Genomic DNA, 22,255 nt, shown 5'->3' with positions numbered 1-22,255 from the left:
GTAACCGCGGGATAGGAGCTTTCGACGCTGGTTATGTGCCTCGGGATTCCTTGACAGCAGATGAGTCAATGTGTTGAGATGAGTGTTCAGCGCTCTTACCGAAAGCTGAAAAGATGTTCTTCCTCATAGCCTCTCTTTGCAAACTACAGATTTGAACACGGTTAATGGCGGGGATATCTAGTTTGTGCAGAGTCTCACATAGAAGTTCTCTTCTTTTTGAAAAGCACTGTTTGTGTAAATATCACGAACGGCAGCTGGGTCAGCGAAGGACAGCTCGTTAGGCGCGATTCGAACCACAGAGCCTACTACATTAGCTGCAAGACATCCAGAAGGGCTATCCTAGTGCAGAACATACCATACTTGCGATGAGCTTCGTGAATTCTCATATACTTGAGGCCATAGAAATTTGCTTGTCGGCTCCAGATGATGGATATCTTGGCAAGGACTGGACCAGGGTAGCTCCGAAGCGGGTGGAAAAATAAATTATACAGAATTGACTGTGCAACGTACACAGCTACGCACACGACCGCAATTAGCAAATATGTTATAGCCAAAGCCATCGTTGCCGTCTTAAATCGACGATGCAGGTAAGTATTTGATAGTCTGACTTCTTATACGAACTGGGCAGCGAAGTGATTCGATTTCGGAAGCTAGCCAATTTTTGAATCGAAAAGCTCTCCATCCAGAACCTTTATCTCTGTTCGTTAAAGACGCCGTTGCCATATTTTTATGCTCATGTTCAGCTTCAGTCTACCTTATCCAGACTGATTTCGTGTTGTCTCTGCAGATGGCGTTTCCACCTCGGATCATCTCCCCGCCGCTTATGTAGGTTTGGTCGGGTCATCTCCGCGTCTCCCCACCCGGAAGGCTTCCACAATTTTCTCGGCACTTGTCATTGGTTGTTCGCCCCTCAACAGTCCAATCAAGTCGTAAGCTTACGGAAGCAATAAGGAGTACCGGACACAAGCTCGTAGTTTTGTGGCTTTTCAGGTTACCTGTTAACAGACATCAACAAGGATGCGTCCTCATACCTGACGAATAAAAGTACTGGTGATATGCTGGGCAATCCGAAGGTGCTGTGGCCTGTTTTCCAAGTTCATCCGAGCCCGATGTTATTACCAGTCGCTTGTTACTTGCGTGTAACCCAGCAGATCCTGGTCCAACAACATCGGCTCAATCGGAACTACGTACATGTCTGACTAGCAATTGGTTAGGTATTTTGGTACAATGTCTAAGTTGTGAGCCAGATGTGTTATTTGCGTTGAGACCCGTCGCTGAGAGCTTATATCGCCACACAGAACTTACGTACATGTCTGACAAAAGATATTTGCGGTTCCTCCAAGGGAATTTTGTCAGCCTTTGCTTCCGCTCCGTCGATCGCAACTGAAAATCGCGGGAACGGAGATGTGTAAACATTTTTGCCCACCTTGCTAGTCGAATTCAAGGTTCCGAGTTTGAATATGAGTTTTGTGCCATATTTGTAAGTTCTTCTCGGGGCCGTAAGAATCGTAGAACAGTTGTGTTATTTGCAGTTGAGACTTGTGGCTGAGAGCTCATATGGCTATACAAAACTTAGAACCGCAAATCGACGGACACTGAATTAAAAGAAAAGGTATTTTCTTGAAATTAAAAAGCCCTAAAATCGGGGTAACTAAACTAACAGATCAGAAATATGTTGCAAATCTGACAAACTACGGCTGTCGCCTATTCTGCTATTTCAAGGAACGGCATAACGGCCCTCCTATCCAACCAACTATCACCCTTGACTTTACAATGACCGACAACGCAGCAGTAACTGCCGCCTTTGTTGTTCTGATTGGGAGAAGAAATGTCATATATGTTCGTCTCGTGCTTATACTTTGCCTGCGCGACGTTTCTTTCACGGTGTCCGCTATCTGTCAACCATATCTCAAGTTGCGTGCTCCGTCTCAGGGTAGCTTACAAGTCGTGTGGGCGATGTTGTACCAAATGCGGACAGTCTTTTTCTGGCAGCCGTTGCAGCTTTAAGAGTTTCCTGTCGTCCAGCTTTTGGTGACGCTGAAGCCTAGTGACGCCTAGTATTTGTCTTAGCTAACACTTTCTAAAGAGCCTAAAGAGCAAGAGGGGATTTAGCTTTAATTAAAGCTTATAGTATAATAGATAGTTAAGAGCTAATTATTTAGGTAAAATATATAATATAAGAGGGAAAGGTGCAGTATATACTTATTAAATATATTAATATATATATGAATTATTAATTAAAATAAGATAAATTAGTTACTATAATATAAATTATATAGAATAAACTGGATATAAATAAGCACTTAAGAAGTAGTTAGGGGTAGCCTATAGTTACAGGTATATAACAATGAGGAATAGAAGAATAGGTTTAAACACCTTTAGGAGAATGGGTTCCAGGTGCCCACGTGACTATGCAATCTAGAACCCCTCATGTTCGGCATGCTTTACGGACATGATGAGACTTAATTGATGTGTTTTGAGATGTGTTATTTAGAGGTGAATCTGGCTGAGAGCTGGCGCTGACTGCGTGCCTTTACCCCGAGGCTTCACTGAGTTCAAACGGGCAACTTTCACTCGATCTCCACTGCGCTCAGCTTAAGACATATGCATGTGGTAGCGCTGACAGGCGCGAATTTTCCATAAAGTGGCTGCTTACCATTTAAGGGCATGATTCATTATGATTTGTTCCCCAGCCGTATGAACTTTGTAGAAGATACTGTGTCACAATAATGTATTATCGTCATGGCAGAGGATAGTGTTACTTCTTTTAACAAGAATGCAAGGCTGGATGCTTTACACGACTTTATCGAGTAACACGGATCTCTAGTCAATGTGAGTTATATATTTCGCCTTTCTTTAGAGCTTTAATCATCCCAGAACGTCCGGAGGTAGAGTTGGTCCCCTTCCGCTTCGTGACGGAGAAGGACGTAGCGAGGCGCTGTCAATGAACTCTCAGTTACATGGACATGAACGGAACTGCTCATCATGGCCGTGGAATAGATTGTGGATGGTATGTATTAAGCAGTAAACTTTACTTAATCCTCTGCATTATTGTTCCCGACTAACTGAAACTCTTAACAGGAGTCGAAGTATATTAATATCATTTTATTTACAAACAGTGTCATTGGCTAATACATTTTCATCATGCATTGACGTTCATGTCTCACACCACCTCAAACTCGAGCCAATTATATCGATGGACTTGACGTATCTATGAGAGAGCGCTCAGGCGCCTGAATGTCAACGTTGTATAAGACCATCGATTGGAATCTGGACATAAATAGCTAATTCAACCCATAACCCTTTGCAAATATTTACTTAAAAGCCACTTTATAAGCTACAATTCGCCTACCAACGTCACTTATATTCACCCGTAGGATCATTAATCGTTGTCTTGTTTATGTCATTACCTTGATCAACTCTTCATCCAGATCCTTCGGCTAAGCTACCCAAATCATTCAATTCAGGTTTTCTCAAACGTCATAATGGATTTTTCCATCTCCGATTATGAAATTGTTGTGGACTCACACTCACCTGCCCCTCCTATAAGGCCCCGAGATGAACTGCAAACAGTGGATTCCTCCTACTTACGGGGTATAGTAGATATGGGGAGGCAAGTAACGCCCTGTATGGAAACTGAAGTTCGACAAATTATTCCTTGGTTATTAATATAATAATAAACGGGTCTTGAACAGATGGAAATTATTGGCTTTGAGGCTGACAGATATACTAGTAACGGCATCCGATTCTCCGTCACGGATCTATCTCCACCTTTCTCCCGTATTCTTCCTACAATCCATGTGTATCGAGTCAGTATATCACTTTACGACGCCCAATTTGATCCAGAGACCGGCCACCAAGTACCTATCCCACCTGATACTATTGACGACGTTATTGCTGCGCTGAATCGTTTCAAAATTGTCTGCACCGACCTTGGCGTTCCCGAAGCGAACATCCATGTTGTCGCCACTGAAGCAACTCGAGCTGCTCTCAACTCAGCTGAATTCATAAAGAAAATAAAGGCAGCTACCGGACTTGTCGTTGATATGCTCCCTAAAGAAGATGAAGGACGTATCGGTTCTCTAGGTGTTGCAAGCGGTTTCTCTGATATTAGAGGACTTATGATGGACCTTGGCGGTGGAAGCACTCAAATTACCTGGATTATATCACAAGGCGGGAACGTCCGCATTAGTGACAAAGGATCAATAAGCTTTCCTTACGGAGCTGCAGCACTGACGAAGACTTTGGAGGACCTTAAAAGGGGTAAGTCGAAACATGAGGCAGAGAAAGCACGAGAAAAGCTTCGTCAGGAGATGTCAAAGAATTTTGAGGACGCATACAAAAGTCTCCGAATTCCTGAAAGCTTAGTTGAGGAAGCAAAGACAAATGGTGGGTTTCCATTATATCTCTCTGGGGGTGGATTTCGAGGTTGGGGCTACCTGCTCCTTTATATGAGCCAGACGGGCGAGAAGCCTCATCCCATATCCATCATTAACGGATACACCGTTGGAAAGGAAAGATTTGAGAACACAAAAGCCATGGAAGAGGTTGCTCGGAATGCACATTCTGTCTTCCGGGTTTCAGATCGGAGGAGAAAACAGGTTCCTGCTGTCGCATTCCTAATCAACGCTCTATCCAACGCGATCCCTCATGGAATCCGACTTGCACACTTCTGTCAAGGAGGTGTGCGTGAAGGACTTCTATTCAGAGAGCTTGAGCCTAGTATCAGAGCTCAGGACCCGCTCGAGGTCACTACCCAGCGTTTCGCCCCCGAGTCAGTCGAGGCTCTCTACAACCTTCTCATGTTCTCATTTCCTAAGCCCTCCCAGGGTGGGACTCGCAGATTCCCAGAGTCCATCAGCAAGCACGTTATACGAGGATTCGCAAATATCATGTATGTTCATACGATCATGGATAAAGAGCTTGCATCTACGGCGGCAATGTATAGCACAAGCACCGGACTAATGGCCTTTACTCGCGGGGTTTCGCATGAAGACCGAGCCAGACTTGCCCTCATGCTGGAATCGCGTTATATGGGAGAGCTACCCCCACGCGAGAGTAAGTTCAAGGAGGCACTCCAATCTATCATTACGCCTGAAGAGGTTTGGTGGGCTGCATACCTTGGCCGAGTCGGATACCTACTTGGTCGCCTCTATCCCTCTGGAGAGATTGATGAGAGCAAGCCTCGAATTGTGCTCTCGTCTGAATGGGCTTGGGATCTAGGCCACAAGAAGAAGGGGGAGGGTGTTCAGCTGACAATATCTATACAAAAGATGAAACATGATCCCGCAAAGCTAAAGAAAGCCTTAAGAGATCATGTGAATATAGTGGAAAAGATTGGTAAAAAGAAGAATTGGATTGGAGGGCCAGATGGCTGGGGGCTAAAGGTAAAACTGAAAGTTGTAGAAGAAGATATCTTAATCTTGTCTGATAATAGTCTTACTTAGCATTTATTAACAAGTCCTACTTTTATTTTATATTAATATTTTCACTTGCCTGAACCTGTGTTACTTGTTGTATTTTAAGGGTAGTAGTATAAGTATTTGTAGCAATGGAATGCAACTTCCAGGATATTATTTACCTAAGTAGAAATGGCTTTAAATATAATATTTAACTGATATTTTATTATTCAAATTTATTTAAGAAATTATTTCAACTTACAGGCGGCCGAACCAGCAACACTACAAAGTGAATCAATCGAGTCAAAGACAACATCACGAATTATCACAAGCCTGGCACTGTCAGACTCCGCGAGTTTGCTTCGTTGAATCAGTAGGTAATTTCAAGGGTAACAGTGGATTTGGCAGGAAAAACAACCGTCTTTGAGGCTGAGTAAAGTTCGTCACCCGTAGTGATACGTCATAGTTACGCGTTTATCGTGGTAGGCTTGCATTGCGCACTGTTATGTGGCCTTCGAACCATGCACTATTTCAAAATCCGATAAAGTTTGTGGTCAGCTATGGATTGGACTGTCAGTCCAAGCCACCCGAAGGTACATAGATATTGGTGGTGTGCCGCCACAAACACAGTGCATTCATTCAGCCAATAACATATCCTCTTATCACATCACATGTGAGTTTCCAACTGAGACAAGATATTACATTTACCTAACTGTGATTAAAACCATTCAAAGGACCTTCAGCACACTCCAGAGGATACTTAGCAACAGCAGCTAACACCCCACCATCTTCCATCCCTCCATCTGCCTTTTGACTTGGTTCTAAAGTGTTACTAAGAAGAAGCTTTTCCCATAAAGGGCTAACTTACCAAATACAAAGACAACAACAGCCTGATTACCATGCCCACCCAAAGTCTGCACCTGGAAATTGGGGATGGCAGAAGCAGCGCTAAACTTATTCACACCAACATACGGCACGCTCCAAAAAAATGTCACTTCGTTTCTTGGTCCCGAATCCGACGACACGGTACGTAATTGAGCCTTCGACCCCTCCGCCCAAGTGGTTCGATTTGCAGCGCAACATGCCGCTCTCACCGGCGAGTATTGTTTGCGGTGGTGGAAGATCGTCGTCTTTTATGAATTGGCCGTGGATAAGAGTTGGCCATTGAGGTTCGGTGTTGAGTTCTTCATTGGTATGGTTTAGAATCACCACGAGAAGCTCCCGGGAGGCCATGGTGCTGAGGGGTTTCAAAGTATGATTATTAGAAGAGCGATTGTTCAAGGGTAGATAGCAGCTATCGACAATCCAGTATGTTCTATTAGGATATCAGCCGTAGAAGAAAAAAGGGGCCTAATATAGGTTGTCATATTGTGTTTGAGGATGCCGAGATTGAACTTGAGGGGTTTCCAACCTCAATGGTGAAGCTTCTGGCTACACCTCCCTAATGATACATGCATATTGTGTTGGTTGCAGCGCTTGAATAACCAACATATCGGGTAACCAGGGGTCCTTTCCGGTCCAGACCCTGGTCACGATTAATCCGATCCCCCTTCGGGTTGCTAATCTGCAAAAGATGTGTCAGATCATGATACTAATGGAACTCGCAGCAAGCATGTGACAGGCAATCACTAACGGTAGAGTGAGGGGTACCTATTGGCGGGCGACCTGGGCTTCTGGAGGCAATTTGTGACTGGATTTTCAAAGCTTGCAGGCATAATATCCTATCAGCGATGATGTGCTAATCAAGCCATTACAGTGCTATGACTCACCAAGATAGGGATATAAGTCTTCAAGCAAGTCTAATTACGCGTTGCAGCGTCGTATACATTCGGACGAGGAGGTACTTTAGATTCAATACCTTAGAAGAAAACCTTGAGCTAGGGTCTAGACTCCTACGGGGACTTTTGTGGTATCGGCAGAAATGGCCATCTTTTAACGCTTACACACCAACTTGCATTTACCCTTGCAGGCCATTAGGATTGGCATTGGTTGACAAGATTGAGGAAACGTTAGTTGCAAAGACTATTATCCCCAGGCAGCCCAATGGCTAACACAATACCCCGTGCCAAGCAGGCTTTTCTCGTTGTGACAGAAAGACTGTGTATTAGTGTAAACGTTGATGAATTGAATGGCCTATCAGTCACTGGTGCAATCAAATGGGAGAAATTGATATACTATTCGCCGTAAGATCCTCTTTAGGGTAGCTAACACTGAAAACCTCAGCATCACAATCCATGACGGCATCTACTCAGCTTTGAGATTGAATCTTGAGAGTGTCTTTTCTTGCCGGAGGGCTACACAGGAAACAGCTCGCCATGGCCCCCTTCGATGAGGAACATTTTAATCAACATTTGCACTCCGGCACAGGTAGTGCTACTACGCATACAGAAAAGCTACACAATGACGACGCTTCACATGAGCCCAGGTAGGTCTCCTGCGTAAATAAATAGCTGGTGATAAATAAATAGACTGCCACTAACGCAGGCCTCTCTTATTTGTTCCAGCCGTTGGTGGTTCCTCTCAACAGCATTCCCTATGATCGCTGGCACTTTGGGTCCAGTTGCCTCCGCGTTTAGTATATGTTCATTAGCTGAGCCGTGGCGACAGAGCCTTATTTCTGGGGGAGATATAAAGGACGCCGTGGACGTTCCAGATCCTTCATGGTAATATTTTGATGAAATCAGATCATTAATCTTTGCTAATGCTCTAATCTAGGTTGTTGATCATCGAGGGTATCCAGCTCATAGTCGGTATCATTTCGAATCTCTTCCTTCTTCTCAACATGGCGAGGACGGGTTCCGTTTCGGGTCTAGCTCTGCCTATCACGATATTTGGATGGTATGAGGAAGATTGTGATAACTGGTTTATCGCTGATTTTAGGCAAACAGGTATACCTCTTCAATCTGTCGTATCGCTCTAAGCGCTACTGTCGCTCGCCCTTTCAAAGACAAAGGAGTATCTAATGAAGATATCATTTGGTCTCAATCCTTCTACTATGGAATGTTTGCAGCCATACTCTATTTTGCCGATGCGTCACTCCTTACTATCACTTTTTGGGGCGCTTGTACGCATCGCTATCACAAGGACCTGCTACTAACCATGAGTCAACGCACCCTCATGCTTCAGAGCATCTTACTCCTGATATACCTCCTTCTTGGTGCCTATATCTTCTCTGAGATTGAGTCCTGGAACTACCTTGATGCTGTATATTGGACAGTGGTTACGCTTTTTACCGTTGGCTTTGGGGACTATTACCCCACGACTGACCTGGGGAGAGGACTCTTAATACCGTTTGCCCTAGCTGGCATTATTTCTCTGGGCTTGGTAATCAGCTCAGTTAGGAGCTTAATCCTTGAGAATGGGAAGAGATGCATTGGGGCGAGGATAGACAATAGGAAGCGAGACAAGCTTATCAGGAAGATGCTCCTCACCTGCAACATTAACACGCTGGACCCTATCTATCAAGACTTGCAGACGCCACAAGCAAGCTCGGCCGAATTACAACAACGCGAGTTTGAACGCCGCAGAGCTGAATTTCAGTTAATGCGAAGAATTCAGGCCAAGTCTTCCACACGCAGAAGATGGGTAGCCATGGCCATTTCGACGTTCTTATGGCTCCTTTTATGGTTATTAGGCGCTTTAATCTTCCAAAAAGCTGAACAGGCCTACCAAGGCTGGACATACTTTGATGCGGTGTACTTCTGCTTCGTGGCCTGGACGACTATTGGATACGGGGATTTAACTCCAGTATCTAATCTCGGAAGATCGTTCTATGTGTTTTGGTCTCTCCTTGCTCTGCCGACCATGACCATCCTTATATCGAATGCGAGTGATACGGTGGTTAGGATTGTGCGAGATGTAACTATTCTCATTGGAAGTGTTACAATTTTGCCGAATGATCGGGGATTTGTTAGGAATGTGAAGAGTCTTGTGAGCAAGATTACATTTGGCAAGATATTCAGAGACCACAACACTGGATTTGATGGTACAGCGGCGTCCTCGAAAGCCATTAATCAAAAATTGCCTACCGATCAACCTCCTTTCGCGATATCAAATTCACGGAGCATTCAACCTCATGCGCTTTGCGCAAGGTTACCTTGCCAATTACACATGTTAGCAATACCGCTCGTGAGAAAAGCTCCTTTCCCAAAGTAGCTATCACCAAGAAGAGGACCATGTACGTCAAAGACGAGGTAAAAGGCTTCTTGCATGACGCTGAGTATCTTCCCTATTGCTAGATTCCGTAGATGGTGCTTATTGGAGAAGATGAGCATAACCCAAGAACACATTGTAGAATTAACCAGCAGAGAGATGGCCATAACGTCTCAGAAAAATGGTCGTGGATTGGGAATGTGAGTCCTTTGATAAGTAGCAAGGGAGAAAGTGAATGGATTCTGGGAAAGCTGATGGATAAGCTTCAGTCAACGTTAATGGGAGAGAACAGAGGGCACGGGGGTGAGTTTGACTCCAGAGGTACAGAGTGTTGAGGAAGGTAACAGACACGGATATACTGTGAAGCTATGAACAATGCCCCACGAAGATTAATATCATAGTTACAATCTTGAGCTGTAAAGACCCGATGCCAGATTGGCCATTTAAACGCCTGTATGGTGTCCATTCCTCCGAAACACTTCTTGGACTCTCTTAATCCCCGCACCCCAAAGGGATAATCTGAACAGTGCATAAAGCAAAAATGTAGCAGCGATATTGAAAATGACATAAGCAAAACCAAGCGCCCAATCCCTCCATCTGTCGTGATAATACATACCAGAACGAGCCAAGATCTGATCGGTATATCGAAGAGGACAATAGGAACAATCAGTCGTAGCCTGAGGATTGAGCAGCGTTCCTAGTGCACCCTGCTCAATATATTGCTGCATGTATGATCCACAGGTCTCACCAGTTGGAGGCTGAAAGATAGCAAGCTCAGAGTCGGAGCAAATGATGGTATCACCTGCAAGTCCCGTAACAGAAACTCCGCCAACAAGATAGGTCATAGGAGAAACCCGATACATGAATATCCAGAAACCAGGTAGAGCAGTCGGGGTTTGGAAAACACCAGCGAACAGAAGCATCATAGAAAATAGGACTGTTGTCACGCGACCAGCTGTCGTCGCATCAGGCAACGGTGCAATGACCATAGCTGCAAATGTACCGACAAGGACATAAAAGTATACAAAAAATAACAGAATCAGCCCTTGGTCTTCGGATGAGCGTATTCCGAAAACTGTGTAATTGAAAATCGCAAAGGTGATTACACCAAGGATAATATGATACGGTATTTCCGCGAGGATGTTGGTCAAGATGAGAACAGTCCACGAGTACATATTCGAATGACGCTCACGCACTTCATAGATAGTACGCTGCATGACAAACTTTGGCATAATCTATGATGGCCCTATTAGCTGTATATAGTTTTCATGGTCGGAGAACTGTACCTGTTGGACTAAGCTGCTAAACATGGCACAAACCATGAGAATTGAGAAAATGGCGTTTTGGGTTCCAAGAATGGAATGACCAGGTTGGAAGAATGAGAAGCCTATGAATAAAGTACCTGCGATACCTAATATGAATTTACTGACGATGTAGGTTGTTGACCGCCAGTATTGCTGCATTATGCGTCTGTAAACGATTGGTACCTGTGAGGTCAGAGGAACAGGGTAGGCGCCGCGTTGTTGGGTTTGAGCATCGTGTTTATGTGATGGTTTGGGAGATGAAGATTGTGAAATGTGATCCAGCTCAGCTGTGACTTCGTTGGCCTCTCGGGAGGTATTCCAGAGATGAGGCCAGTCGAACTCATCTCCTTTCGAATTTCCAATCATATCCAGGATATACTCTGCAGGATTCTCATCGTCATTACACCTCCTTGGTGCACGTTCACCAAAATATCCAAGGACTGTCTCTGAATTCTCACCAACATCTCCAAAGTAGGCAACCTTGCCACCTCGCGCCATAAGCAACAGTCGATCAAACCTTTGGAACAGCATGGCACTTGGCTGATGGATAGTACACAAGATCCCCAACCCTCCCATAGCCAGCTTCTGGAGCAGGCTCAAGATTGCCTCTGACGATTGGCTGTCTAGGCCTGAAGTTGGCTCATCTAGAAACAGCAGCAGGGATGGCTTTCCAGCTAACTCGACACCAATACTCAGACGCTTGCGTTGCTCTGCATTAAGCCCCTTGCCAGGCAATCCAACAATAGCATCAGCATATTCATCCATGCCAACAAGATGAATCGTCTCTTCCACGGACTGAAGTTTCTGGCTTTTCGGTATATCGCGAGGCTGTCTTAACATTGCTGAAAACTGTAGGGCTTCACGTACAGTTGATGTCTCAAGATGGACGTCTTGCTGCTGGACATAGCCAACTTCACTCTTGAATGAAGCCGGTAATGGATCTCCACCAACGTAGAACTCGCCCTGGACTTGGCCTGAGGACATTCTCTGGGCAAGGGCATTGAGAAGTGTCGTTTTTCCAGCCCCTGATACGCCCATCAAGGCGACGAGGGAGCCTGGTTTGACCCAGCCGGATGGTTCATCCAGGAGTCGCCTTGAATTCCCTTTAATCATGACATCGAAGGTCAATTTCCTCCAAGAGAAAACTGAGTGATTTGCTTTCGTCTGTGTCGGTTCGCCAGAGGTGATCTCGATTGTTGCACCGTTAGCTATTAACGGTCGCTCTATGTCGACTCTGGCTTTGAGTTTCGAGTCGGCTTTTGGAAGACGGCCGCGTAGGAAGACAGGGACTTCGATACCAACAGATGAGTTCACATTTAGCTCAGTAGCCAAGAGATACGTGACCAAAAAGAAGAACAAGAAGCCGAAAATAATGCCCAAGTTGCGCCATAGATGGGAATAGCTATAGTCATAGCTCGTTTCAAACCAAGAATCCCCATTAACAAAGGTCTCCCCGGCCACAGATCCAGGAACAGGACAGACAAATGTCTCACCCACGAGATTTGGATAAGACGGCACAAGGTTGGAACAAGGATAATCAGTCCCATGTGCTTGGTTAACAAGCAACGCTTCAAAGGCATAAGCGAGTGGATTTATATAGGAGATCCATTTGAACCAAGGATGCATATCAGGACCAGGAAGGACAAATCCCGTATATGTAACAAGTGCAAGAACGAGAAATCCAGATATTGCCATGGCTTGAGGAAGAGAAACCGTTGCAGCAGCAATGGTGCGGAAGATCATAGACATAGCTATAGTTGTGACGAAGACAAAAAGGAAAAAAATAAAGAATTGGGATGCTGTTTTTGCAAGACCAGATAGGAAGTAGAGAATAACATTGAAGAAGACAGCAACGACGAATTTGACAGGAATGTCAACTAGAACATTTGCAAATGCATCGGCAGACGGTCGATAAAAAGCATAGGACGATTGTTTAGCCATAACAGAGCGTCCTTTGTAAAGATTGTGCGTGTCCGTTACGGCCATTAGAACGTTGAGAAGGACTGAGAAGAAGAGCACAGATCCGTAAGAGAAGAATGCATCTGATGTCTCTGGTGTGCCGTAGAAGATGGACCCTACAACAAGTGCAATGATGATCTCTCCAATCAGAGTAGTAAAGGTTGAGGCTTTGTCGTTCCAGAGTTGCTGTGTTGCTCTTCTTGCGCAAAGGGCAGTTTGCATTGGGAATGAGATTGTTTGTGAAGCTTTCTTCAACATTCCCTTTGCTTTCAACTTCCCACGTATTTCCTTAAATTGCTTTTGCGTAACATCTTTGTTTCCGTAGAAATCCTTCTGATACTCGTCAATTTCTTGCATCAAGGCCAAATACTCATTTGAGTCGCGCCAATACCGCTCAAACTCCTCAGAGGTTCTAGGCACTGAGTTCTCGTGTCCTGCTTTGGCTTGCCTTTGTTCGGGGTTGGTTACTACGGTTAGAAAGTCTCCAGCTGTTTGCCTTGGATGACGATACCAACCCATACGTTCAAAGTAGCCTGAAGCCAAAGAAGCACTACCGAAGAAGATTCCTCGCCCTTCGTAGAGGACTAAGATTTTGTCGAATAGATTAACGATAGATTGCGATGATTGGTATATGGCTGCCGCGTTGGATGATTGGGTTACTATACCACGATTAGTCAATCGTCATATCTTAGGTTACAGGATTCTTACAGTCAGAGAGAGTTCGTAGACGACTAATAAAATGCAATGCAGACTCTGCATCTAGCCCTCGTGTAGAATTATCCCACGCCGATATAGCAGCTTCAGAAAGTGCGGTCTCGGCAATAGAAACTCTTTTTCTTTCGCCGCCAGAAACACCTCGTATGTAATCGTTCCCAACAATCGTATGTTTGGTGTGCGATAGACCAAAAACCGTCAACATGACTTGGACAACATGGCTTATTCTATCTTTGCGTGTTATTCCTGGCAGTCTAGCCCGTGGGGTTCGCATCGCAGCGGCAAATTCGAGGGTTTGGCCAACTGTTAGGTACGGGAGGTGTTCGTCTACTTCTTGATTGTAGATTAATTCGCCTTTGAATTCGTGAGACATTACTTGGTGTGGTATGCCTAGTCTTGTTAATAATCTATTACGATGTTTTTGGTGTTTGTTGTACCTGAGTAATGAAGAATGGAGCCTGTGCCAATCTCCAGACTTTGCATCTCACCCGTGATAGTCTTTAGAAAGGTTGAACAACCACTACCAGGGCGGCCTAGAACAAGCAGTAATTGTCCCTTCTGGACGACTCCATCAAGGCGAGTGAGAATAGACTTGGTCTCTTTCGGGCGAAGCCAGGACCGAATTTTAAAAGGCTGGGTAAGTAGCGTCCATAGAGTATCTTGCTGCTCTACAGACGGGCCGCTTCCATAGACAGTTAAATTCTTGAAGGCAAACCCAGAACGTGGTGGAGTTGGAAGATCTAGTCTGCTCCGCAGGTTGACGAGTGCTTGAGACCATGCTTGGAAGTCAAAGTTTGAACTTGACGGGTTCAGTGTCTGGTCCAAAAGGCCTAATTTCTGTAGGACTGCGTCGTGTGATTGTTCTTCATCTTTTTTGGGAGACATGTTCATGGGATCTTGGGATTTTGGGGTTTCTGTTTGGGCAGGATCGATGATTTCGCAGTGCTCTGTCTCCTCTGCCTGTTTCTTAGTTGTGTCCATACTGCAAATCTGTGTACACTGTGTGAACACGAGGTTTTTTGACCGCGTAGATACCGCTGAAAATACTGTATCCGAGACTTTGCAGAGAATATAGGTTCAATTGACAGATCTGTTTGAGGGACTGGTGATCGATGCCTGTTTTGATAAACGGGGATAGCCTACATAAAGTATAAGGCATCAACTACGGCTCATCCCAGACACACAAACATCGACCACACCATCAAAATGCGTTTTCGGTATCCATCTCGCTAATGAATCGAGGTGCATCTGTCCCCACCATCCTGGGGCTTGTGTAAGTTTGACTGACAGTCTTGTCATATGCATGAACTGATGCTGACAGATGTGTGGCTGCTTATCACCAAAAAGTAATAATCTCATTATGACGTGTTGACGTGGGCCCTGATAGTACGAGCTCCACGAAACGACTGTGCTAGCCATTGAGTTTATCCGTTAGCCTTTTTCACACCAGCAAAATATACTAAAGACGACTTTTCAAAGAGAAAACTGCGCCTTTTCACACTAAACGCACCAAAATCTGGAACCATGATGTATTATTTCGTCATATTGGAGGTTATGTCGCGAGGCTTGATGCTCATCCACTCTGTAGCTTTATACACAACGAACAAAGCAGTTGTTACTGAAAGGCTTTCTCAGATTGGCAATTAGAGAATGAAGTTTGCAAGAGAAAACCAGGAATAGACTTATCATCATTGAGGCAAGCTCATGAAAATAGTGAAGAAACGAGTCAAGAGGGAGTCAAACCGTCGCTCGTGGAACCTTCATCCTAATTTATTGTTTTTCAAGCTTTGTTTATCTGACTTATCCCTAACAAAATGCCAAACCAGGCTTTAGCGGCATAGAAACCCAAGATGCGGTGTTGTACAGGCTGTAGAAGTGGCTTTTTTTGATATAGCAAATCCTGTGCCTTGAAACTGAAAGATCTCGGTGTTCTGCGTCAAGCCATCATCCGCTGGTTATTTGGGATTCGGGCTAGCGGTTGCGTTCGAATTCATGTTAACCTATTGATTACATGGCTCCCCATCAAACTCTTCTAACTAAGGTAAGCTCTAGATTTAAAGCGCACTATCCCTTTAACTGGCGTAGCCCTCCGCGCAGGTAACTCGAGAGGGGGCTGGTCATGGTCTTGGACCACGAGAGCGCGACTAAGACGAGGGGGACGGCGTACCGCGATGTGGATAGGAGAGGGGTAATCGCGGGGTTTGGGAGTAAAATGTATAAGGTTTTATCTAAGTTCAGTTGCCTAAAGTCAAATACCTGAAGTTGTGATATCGGCATCGGCGGCATAAAGAGCGTCAAATGAGTCATGAGACACGCCATGTGACAGATTCAACGGATCTTGCAGCCAAACATCAGTGCACTATGAATATAAATAGGAGAAATCTATTATATAATATATCTTATAACTTGTTTAATCCTCTTTAGATACATGGAATACTAGTCTTTCAACTCCATCGCTCCCTTCATACCACCTGTTGACCAGTTTTCATAAGCCACTCGACCAACACTTACTATGTACTAAGCTACCTCTGTCAAGAGATTCTCATAAGGAGGAAAAGAGCTTGATCACTTGACTTATGCGACACCCAGGGAACAAAGTATGCATGCTATTGAAGTGGTCCTTCGCTACTCGACGGGCTTGTGCCAAGTCGATTAGATGTTATGCTACAGAAAAGAGGTTTCTTTAGACATCATTCTCTTGGAATAGCTTGACTAGGGAAAGCCAGCCGGTCATGAGAGCCACACTGCACATGCGACAACCGTGGAATGATGGACTCTAGATGAGCCTGGGGTTAGGAACCGCCTCAGCTCGAGTCAGAATCACCGGCTTCCCAATGAACTTGTCGTAGAACTTGGGAGCCCCAGTGCCGAACTTCTCTTGAATCGCCGTGGTGACACCGGAATAATCGATGAGTGGCTTGCGAGATACCAAGTTCTGCGTTTCCACCTATTTAGACATGTTCATCAGTATTAGGATCAGAAACATTGACTGTGGAAGAACATACCCAGTTGCCATGTACACCCTCACAAAGTTGGAAAGGAAGCTCTACGATGCATACAGGACCAGCAATGATATTCGTAGCATCAAGGATCAATAGCTGAGCTTGCCGCTTCGCTGCGTCTCGTGTGCACACGAGCAGGTACCCGTCACCTTCAGGGGAATCTTTCTGTCGAGGGACAAAACAGGGTTCGCCGACTGCAATACCCTCATCTGGCTCCCAGATATTAGTAACGCCAGCTGCGATGTCCACGTGGATTACTGCATCGAAACCCCTGGGCGAGTGTCTAGCTCCGAAGGCGTTATTATAGGGCCTCGTGATGAAACGATCATCGCAGCGTCCCATTTCACCCGCTACCTCGCTGAGTATTACCGGGAGCTCCAGTTCATTGGAGCCTGCCTTGGGGTCGATCTTGAACCGGGCAAGCTTTCCGTTGAGTCTTTTCTCTGGGTTGCCGATATCCAGCTCAGGGTGCATATTGGGGAAGACTCCGAGTGTGTCGGTATCTGCGATGAATGCATCGAGATAGATGCAGCCATCCTGACCTTCGAATCCGTTTGAGAAATGACCCCACGTGTGGTTCTTGAGGCTGTCGAACCAGCGAACATCCTCGGGCTTGGGATTCCGTCGGGGAAGAACACCGAATCTGTTAGGCTATATGGGTATTAGTAAATGGGCCTCTGCTTCTTTGGAGATCCGTTAAGACTCACCAAGAAACGGTTCATGCGAAAGTGGGTGCCATTTTCTTTCTTCATGTAGTCGAGGTCGAACTGGTAATTGCTCATGTGGAAAATGACCCAGCTGTACACGAGTTAGTCAACGCCACGAATGCATATGAGAGAGCCTACTTCTCTGTCGCGACCATATCATGGGTCCAAGTGACATCAGGTGTTTTAACCCAACAATCGTCCACCTTTTTCCCGTGCTTATCAAATCGATAATAGGCGAGATCGTTGGATCTAATATTGCTCAGCGTCGTTCAACATCCATATGAAGTATGACTTACCCCATTCCTGATGCTTCCATGGAATAACACATGGTGTCTCCAGAAACCGCATCAACCTTTGGATGTGCAGTGAAAGTCTCTGCAGGGTTAAGCTGCCCTTCGAAGTCGTAGATACCTACGGCATATCAGATGTAAGCTCGGAGATATCTTGTCATACACATACCTATGGTATCCAAAGTGTCTGGGTCCACGGCAATTGGTGGACTATCCTCCTTGCAGACCAAGAGCCAGCCATGCCAGCTATGCACATGAGTGTTACCGGGGCCTTGTATATCGTCAAAGACCCTCTCATCACCAGCATAAGGGTTCCTGTAGGTTCCAAAAAGCGGCTCACGAGCTGCACGCTCATAGACAAATCGCGGAGTGCGCACATACTTCTGCTTAAAGTCGACGACACCATTAGAGAACCGCCAAGCATGTATCGCACCGTCTCCGTTGATCCATATGTCTTTGCCATTGCGGTTGGCGAAGATAGGGTCGCATGCGACTCGATAGAAAGTGCCGTCTAACTCCAGGGGGACGTCACCTCGGACAAGACAGGAACCGACTTCAGCATCGAATCGAGTCGGGGCGTTGATGCCAGTGTGGAAGGGGTTTGCGTTCCCAAATTCGAACTTTCTATCAAGCTGGAGAGTCTGTTTCTTGGATTGCACGGAATTGGCGGCTGGCGACTTGCGGATCGAGAGACTTGTGTGTCTTTCTAAAACGTCTATCTTTGAGCCGATATCACTCGTTTGGAGAAGTTTCTCCAGCTCAGGCTGGTCAAGATGGATTGTTTCGTCCATAAAGATAGTTCCCATGAGGGCTATGAGTGATTGAAGATTTAACGTGGCGAATTACTCCAAGAACTTGAACAGTCATTGAAATCGAGGGAGATATCACCCTCATGGGTTTTCCATTAGCTCTTATATACTCAAATGTCTGGCTGTCCATGAGAATCATCAATAGACTTGGAACTTCGAGCCGCTTAGCTAATGTTAGGTGGAGTGAGTAGTTACTACTGCCTTCAACGGTGGCACCTGTATCTTAGACGCTCGCAGTGCCACCCGAGCCACCTAGGCCCTGACTCGAGGTGGGGCGGCAGGCGACAAGCTGATCCTCAATGGGGAAGCAGAAGCGCTTCACTATTAACGTGACAAGTTTATTTTTCTCTGACAAATAAGAGTTATTCGTAATATCTCTACCTTTAACCATTTACTAGGCATTGATCATCGGCAATGCGTCATGGATAGTCTTATCGTGTAGCAACAAGCCTAAAAACCAGGATGGATGGTCAAATCGCGGGGAACCCATGTTCGGATCAAGTCCCCGTGGGGTTTTAGAATGCTGGGGTATCAAGATGGCATACGACATGCTAGGTGAAGGTTCAAAGCAGGCGGCTATACGGATATACTTTGTTAGGATCTCGTGAGGTTACCAAGTGCCGCTGACAAATTGGTCTGTCACGAGCAGGGCGCCACTTCAAGACCATGTTACACGTCAACTGCCGTAGTGTTGATTTCATCTATCAGTTATACACCCTCGCTCTGCCAGAGCTCGTCAATAGCATCCTCGGCGTCATACCCATAGGCCCATATCTGAGTTACCGGATCGCTCCACTGATTCGTGCTCTCAACAAACGGCCTCCCTTCCACCTCAGCCCTCATTCCAAGGTCCCTAGCCTGTTGCAGAGGGCCATCTGGAAAGTGCCATAGCTTCCCATTTACCAAGCTCGCAGACTGCATACCGTAACTTCGATTCATCCTCTCCTTCTCAAAAATATGCAGAGCAGTTGTAAGTTGGTCTTTGCACTTGATCTTGGAGATCGCTGTGGCTAGAGCTGCTCCGTCTTCTACGGCCATAGCGGCACCTTGAGACATGTATGGTACCATGGCGTGGGCAGCGTCTCCAAGGATAAGAAGCTTCTGGCTCCTGGAAATCCAAGTTTGGAGACGACTGCCGCTCATCAACGGCCACTTGAGCGTACTCTTGATCATCTTGATCACCTTGAACAGCCTAAAGATGTTCAGCATGTGCCGGTAGCTTCAGAGAGGACATGACTCACTTTGGGTCCCAGTCTTTGAACGAGTCTTGCATATCGCTGATTGCATTCTCGGCATTCCACGTACTAGGTGATGAATGGTCGACATGAGACAAGACCATGTTGAAAGAGTTGCCTCCAGCGATAGAATATGTCATGACGTGGCGGTCTTCCCCAATCCTTATATGGTCAACATTAGCTGCATTACTGAAGAGATATCCCACCTACCAGATATTGATCCCAGGCTTCTCAAGTAACCAGGCCGTATCCTCATCCCGCTCCATCTCCTCTGTGTTTACTGTAGCGCGATAAGCCGCAAAACCAGTCTTTTGAGGTGGTAGGTCTGGACCACCGAGAACAACTGATCGAGCTTGAGACTTTACGCCATCTGCAGCAATGACCAAGTCCGCACGGTATTCACGGCCATCAAAAGTTGTGGCAGAAGGAATTGACTCGTCGTAGTAAGTGACCCTGCTGTCAGTCACAATCTTTACTCCAAGGTCCTCTGCTCGGCGACAGAGGGCACGATGGAAGTCAGCGCGATGGATGACGAAATAGGGTGCTCCGTATCTGGTTTCAAAGTCTGGGGAGAGTCTTGTATACGCGATCGGATCGCCGTTCTCCCATCTTCGAAATGTCATACTATCTGGCTTCACGGCATATTGTTCAAGATATGGACCGAGACCCCATTTCAAGAGCAATCTGCACGAATTCGAAGGGATCTGGATACCTGCACCAACCTAAGATTATACACGTCAATCAACTGTTGGGTTTTCGCAATGTCAAGACGTACCTCGCCCAAGACAGCTGCCTGCTCCAAGACGGTTACCTCGTGACCTTGACGAGCTAGAGCAACAGCTGTGGCTAGGCCACCAAGTCCTGCACCGACAACCAAGACTTGCAGTTTGACTTGAGAGCCGGAAAAGTGGCCATTCCCGTTAGCATGCTCAGCAGTGTGATGGAGTCTCTCCAAAAGACTGGTGGATCGTGAAGGGTATGCCGCGGCCTATTAGAGTAAGACGCCAAGTCGTTTCATTGGGGACGAAAGTCAATACGTACAGGCTGAGTAATCTTGTTCTTCGCCATTGTTGTTCTTGTCACAGGTCCGTTTTGGACTCTTAAAACTGCTCCTCGAATAATGTACTTGTAAATAAATTGTCATCAATGCACAGACAAATTATGTAGTTTTGTGCTGTGTGCGGTAGCATAACGACCGGGTCTTGCGGGATCGCTTCCCGATGGTGCCCCGGAGTAGATGCCACCACAGCATCTGCCGATTTACCAGTAATAAAGCTTGTACCTTGACAATTATTGATTGATAATCAAATCAGTCGTGCTGAAGTATATTTACGATACAATAGGTAAGGTCGTTGAGGGATCAGATTCACAGCCTCTGATTGAGAATACGATCGCCAGCAGCCTGCTACAAATACCATCAACTCAACTCAGCTCCGCTCGCCGTCAGAAACCTCCACAAGATTCAGTTAAGTCAAAATGCCTTCTGCAAATGTGGCAGCATCCAACGGTGGCCAGCATCTTGGCGACGTCACTTCAGCGAAATCACTGAACTCGGCTGAAGAGCTTGTTGAAGCCCTGCGAGCTACCAACACCGCTCCTCTCTGGGCCCAGATGCAACGCCTCAACCCTCCAGCGCCCAATCCTCAAACCATTCCCTACGTCTGGTCCTACGATAAGATTAAGCCATATCTTCTCAAGGCTGGACAGCTTATTACTGAGAAGCAAGCTGAGCGTCGTGTCCTGATGCTTGGAAACCCTGCAAGAGGTGAGTTGGGCATCTAGTATCCCCCTCCCCTTGTCTGCTACTAACTTTTCGGGCTTAGCCGCACCATATACTACTGATACTTTGTATGCTGGACTCCAGCTGGTGCAGCCTAAGGAAACAGCACCTGCACACAGGCACACCGCCTTCGCATGCAGATTCATCATCGAAGGCACTGGTGGCTTCACTGCAGTTCACGGCAAGAGAGTTCCTATGAAGCCTCGTGACGTAATTGTCACGCCCACTTGGAACTGGCATGACCACGGCAAGAAGGGTGCTGATGAGGAGGGTGGGGATGATCAGCCTGTTATCTGGCTCGATGGACTTGATCTCCCCAGCTTCATCCACTTCCCTGTCCACTTTGTCGAACACCATACTGCTGCACGGTACCCAGCTGAAGATTTCGAAGAGTCTGATATTGTGTACCCATGGAGCAAGATGCAGCCCAAGCTTGATGCTAGTCCTGATGAATGGGTCTCGGAGCCGTATCTGAAGTCTAGTGGTGCCGAAAGTGAGTACCAATGTGCGCTACTTGTGAGCCAAGAGCTAATACCATCTCGTAGTTGGTCGAATAATCGGTGCCTCAGCTGAGAGACTTAACCCAGGAGCCAAGTCGCCCGAGATTCAAGAGACAAGCTCTGCTGTGTACCATGTTATTGAAGGTTCCGGTTCCACTCAAGTTGGAGACAAGGTTCTTGAATGGAAGCAGGGTGATACGTTTTGCATTCCAACTTGGCACAAGTATCAGCATCATGCAGATGCCGAGAGTAAAGTTTATCTCTACAGATTTGACGATAAGCCGATGCTCCGGGCTCTAGGTTTCTACCGGGTCGCAGGAGTCGATGTTGAGACATATGTCTCTGATTGAGACATAGATAGTCTTACTTTCAGATTATATCCAGAGGAGAGGGATTAAAACTGG

At 46.0% G+C, this 22,255-nt stretch overlaps 8 protein-coding genes across 8 annotated transcripts in view; 3 read left to right on the top strand and 5 right to left on the bottom strand.

Moving 5' to 3' along the window:
- FOXG_18893 (uncharacterized protein) overlaps positions 1–560 on the bottom strand; it is a gene marked incomplete at both ends in the record, with an annotated part of 2,066 nt that extends 1,506 nt beyond the window's left edge. Inside the window, 4 exons of the mRNA XM_018399035.1 lie at positions 6–49; positions 100–143; positions 199–305; positions 356–560. Of these exons, the coding sequence (XP_018239551.1) occupies positions 6–49; positions 100–143; positions 199–305; positions 356–560 (400 nt within the window). The remainder of the gene's footprint in view (positions 1–5; positions 50–99; positions 144–198; positions 306–355) is intronic.
- A 3,135-nt stretch (positions 561–3,695) lies between these two features.
- FOXG_04730 (retrograde regulation protein 2) lies at positions 3,696–5,447 on the top strand (the record flags this gene model as incomplete). The annotated part of the gene is made up of 1 exon (XM_018382766.1): positions 3,696–5,447. One exon carries the CDS (start codon positions 3,696–3,698, stop codon positions 5,445–5,447), a length of 1,752 nt encoding a protein of 583 aa, XP_018239550.1.
- Positions 5,448–5,964: 517 nt separating this feature from the next.
- FOXG_04729 (uncharacterized protein) lies at positions 5,965–6,632 on the bottom strand (the record flags this gene model as incomplete). Its single annotated transcript, XM_018382765.1, has 3 exons — positions 5,965–6,220; positions 6,268–6,319; positions 6,372–6,632. 3 exons carry the CDS (start codon positions 6,630–6,632, stop codon positions 6,108–6,110), a joined length of 426 nt encoding a protein of 141 aa, XP_018239549.1. The 3' UTR covers positions 5,965–6,107.
- Positions 6,633–7,714: 1,082 nt separating this feature from the next.
- On the top strand, positions 7,715–9,554 carry FOXG_18892 (uncharacterized protein; the record flags this gene model as incomplete). Its single annotated transcript, XM_018399034.1, has 4 exons — positions 7,715–7,824; positions 7,904–8,062; positions 8,115–8,237; positions 8,288–9,554. 4 exons carry the CDS (start codon positions 7,715–7,717, stop codon positions 9,552–9,554), a joined length of 1,659 nt encoding a protein of 552 aa, XP_018239548.1.
- A 440-nt stretch (positions 9,555–9,994) lies between these two features.
- On the bottom strand, positions 9,995–14,509 carry FOXG_18891 (uncharacterized protein; the record flags this gene model as incomplete). Its single annotated transcript, XM_018399033.1, has 4 exons — positions 9,995–10,786; positions 10,838–13,473; positions 13,523–13,918; positions 13,966–14,509. 4 exons carry the CDS (start codon positions 14,507–14,509, stop codon positions 9,995–9,997), a joined length of 4,368 nt encoding a protein of 1,455 aa, XP_018239547.1.
- Positions 14,510–16,304: 1,795 nt separating this feature from the next.
- Positions 16,305–18,333, bottom strand: FOXG_04726 (uncharacterized protein; the record flags this gene model as incomplete). The annotated part of the gene is made up of 6 exons (XM_018382764.1): positions 16,305–16,475; positions 16,534–17,181; positions 17,238–17,328; positions 17,376–17,486; positions 17,534–17,648; positions 17,697–18,333. The coding sequence occupies 6 exons, from the start codon at positions 18,331–18,333 to the stop codon at positions 16,305–16,307; spliced, it is 1,773 nt and encodes a 590-aa protein (XP_018239546.1).
- A 675-nt stretch (positions 18,334–19,008) lies between these two features.
- On the bottom strand, positions 19,009–20,639 carry FOXG_04725 (salicylate hydroxylase; the record flags this gene model as incomplete). The annotated part of the gene is made up of 5 exons (XM_018382763.1): positions 19,009–19,528; positions 19,578–19,733; positions 19,782–20,293; positions 20,347–20,559; positions 20,613–20,639. The coding sequence occupies 5 exons, from the start codon at positions 20,637–20,639 to the stop codon at positions 19,045–19,047; spliced, it is 1,392 nt and encodes a 463-aa protein (XP_018239545.1). The 3' UTR covers positions 19,009–19,044.
- A 408-nt stretch (positions 20,640–21,047) lies between these two features.
- FOXG_04724 (gentisate 1,2-dioxygenase) lies at positions 21,048–22,201 on the top strand (the record flags this gene model as incomplete). The annotated part of the gene is made up of 3 exons (XM_018382762.1): positions 21,048–21,336; positions 21,395–21,844; positions 21,897–22,201. 3 exons carry the CDS (start codon positions 21,048–21,050, stop codon positions 22,199–22,201), a joined length of 1,044 nt encoding a protein of 347 aa, XP_018239544.1.
- Positions 22,202–22,255: the final 54 nt, after the last annotated feature.

Source organism: Fusarium oxysporum, chromosome 7, assembly GCF_000149955.1.
Source record: "Fusarium oxysporum f. sp. lycopersici 4287 chromosome 7, whole genome shotgun sequence".
NCBI classification, from domain to species: Eukaryota; Fungi; Ascomycota; class Sordariomycetes; order Hypocreales; family Nectriaceae; genus Fusarium; species Fusarium oxysporum.
The sequence above is the reverse complement of the archived record's forward strand: the minus strand, read 5'-3'. Positions and strand labels throughout refer to the sequence as shown.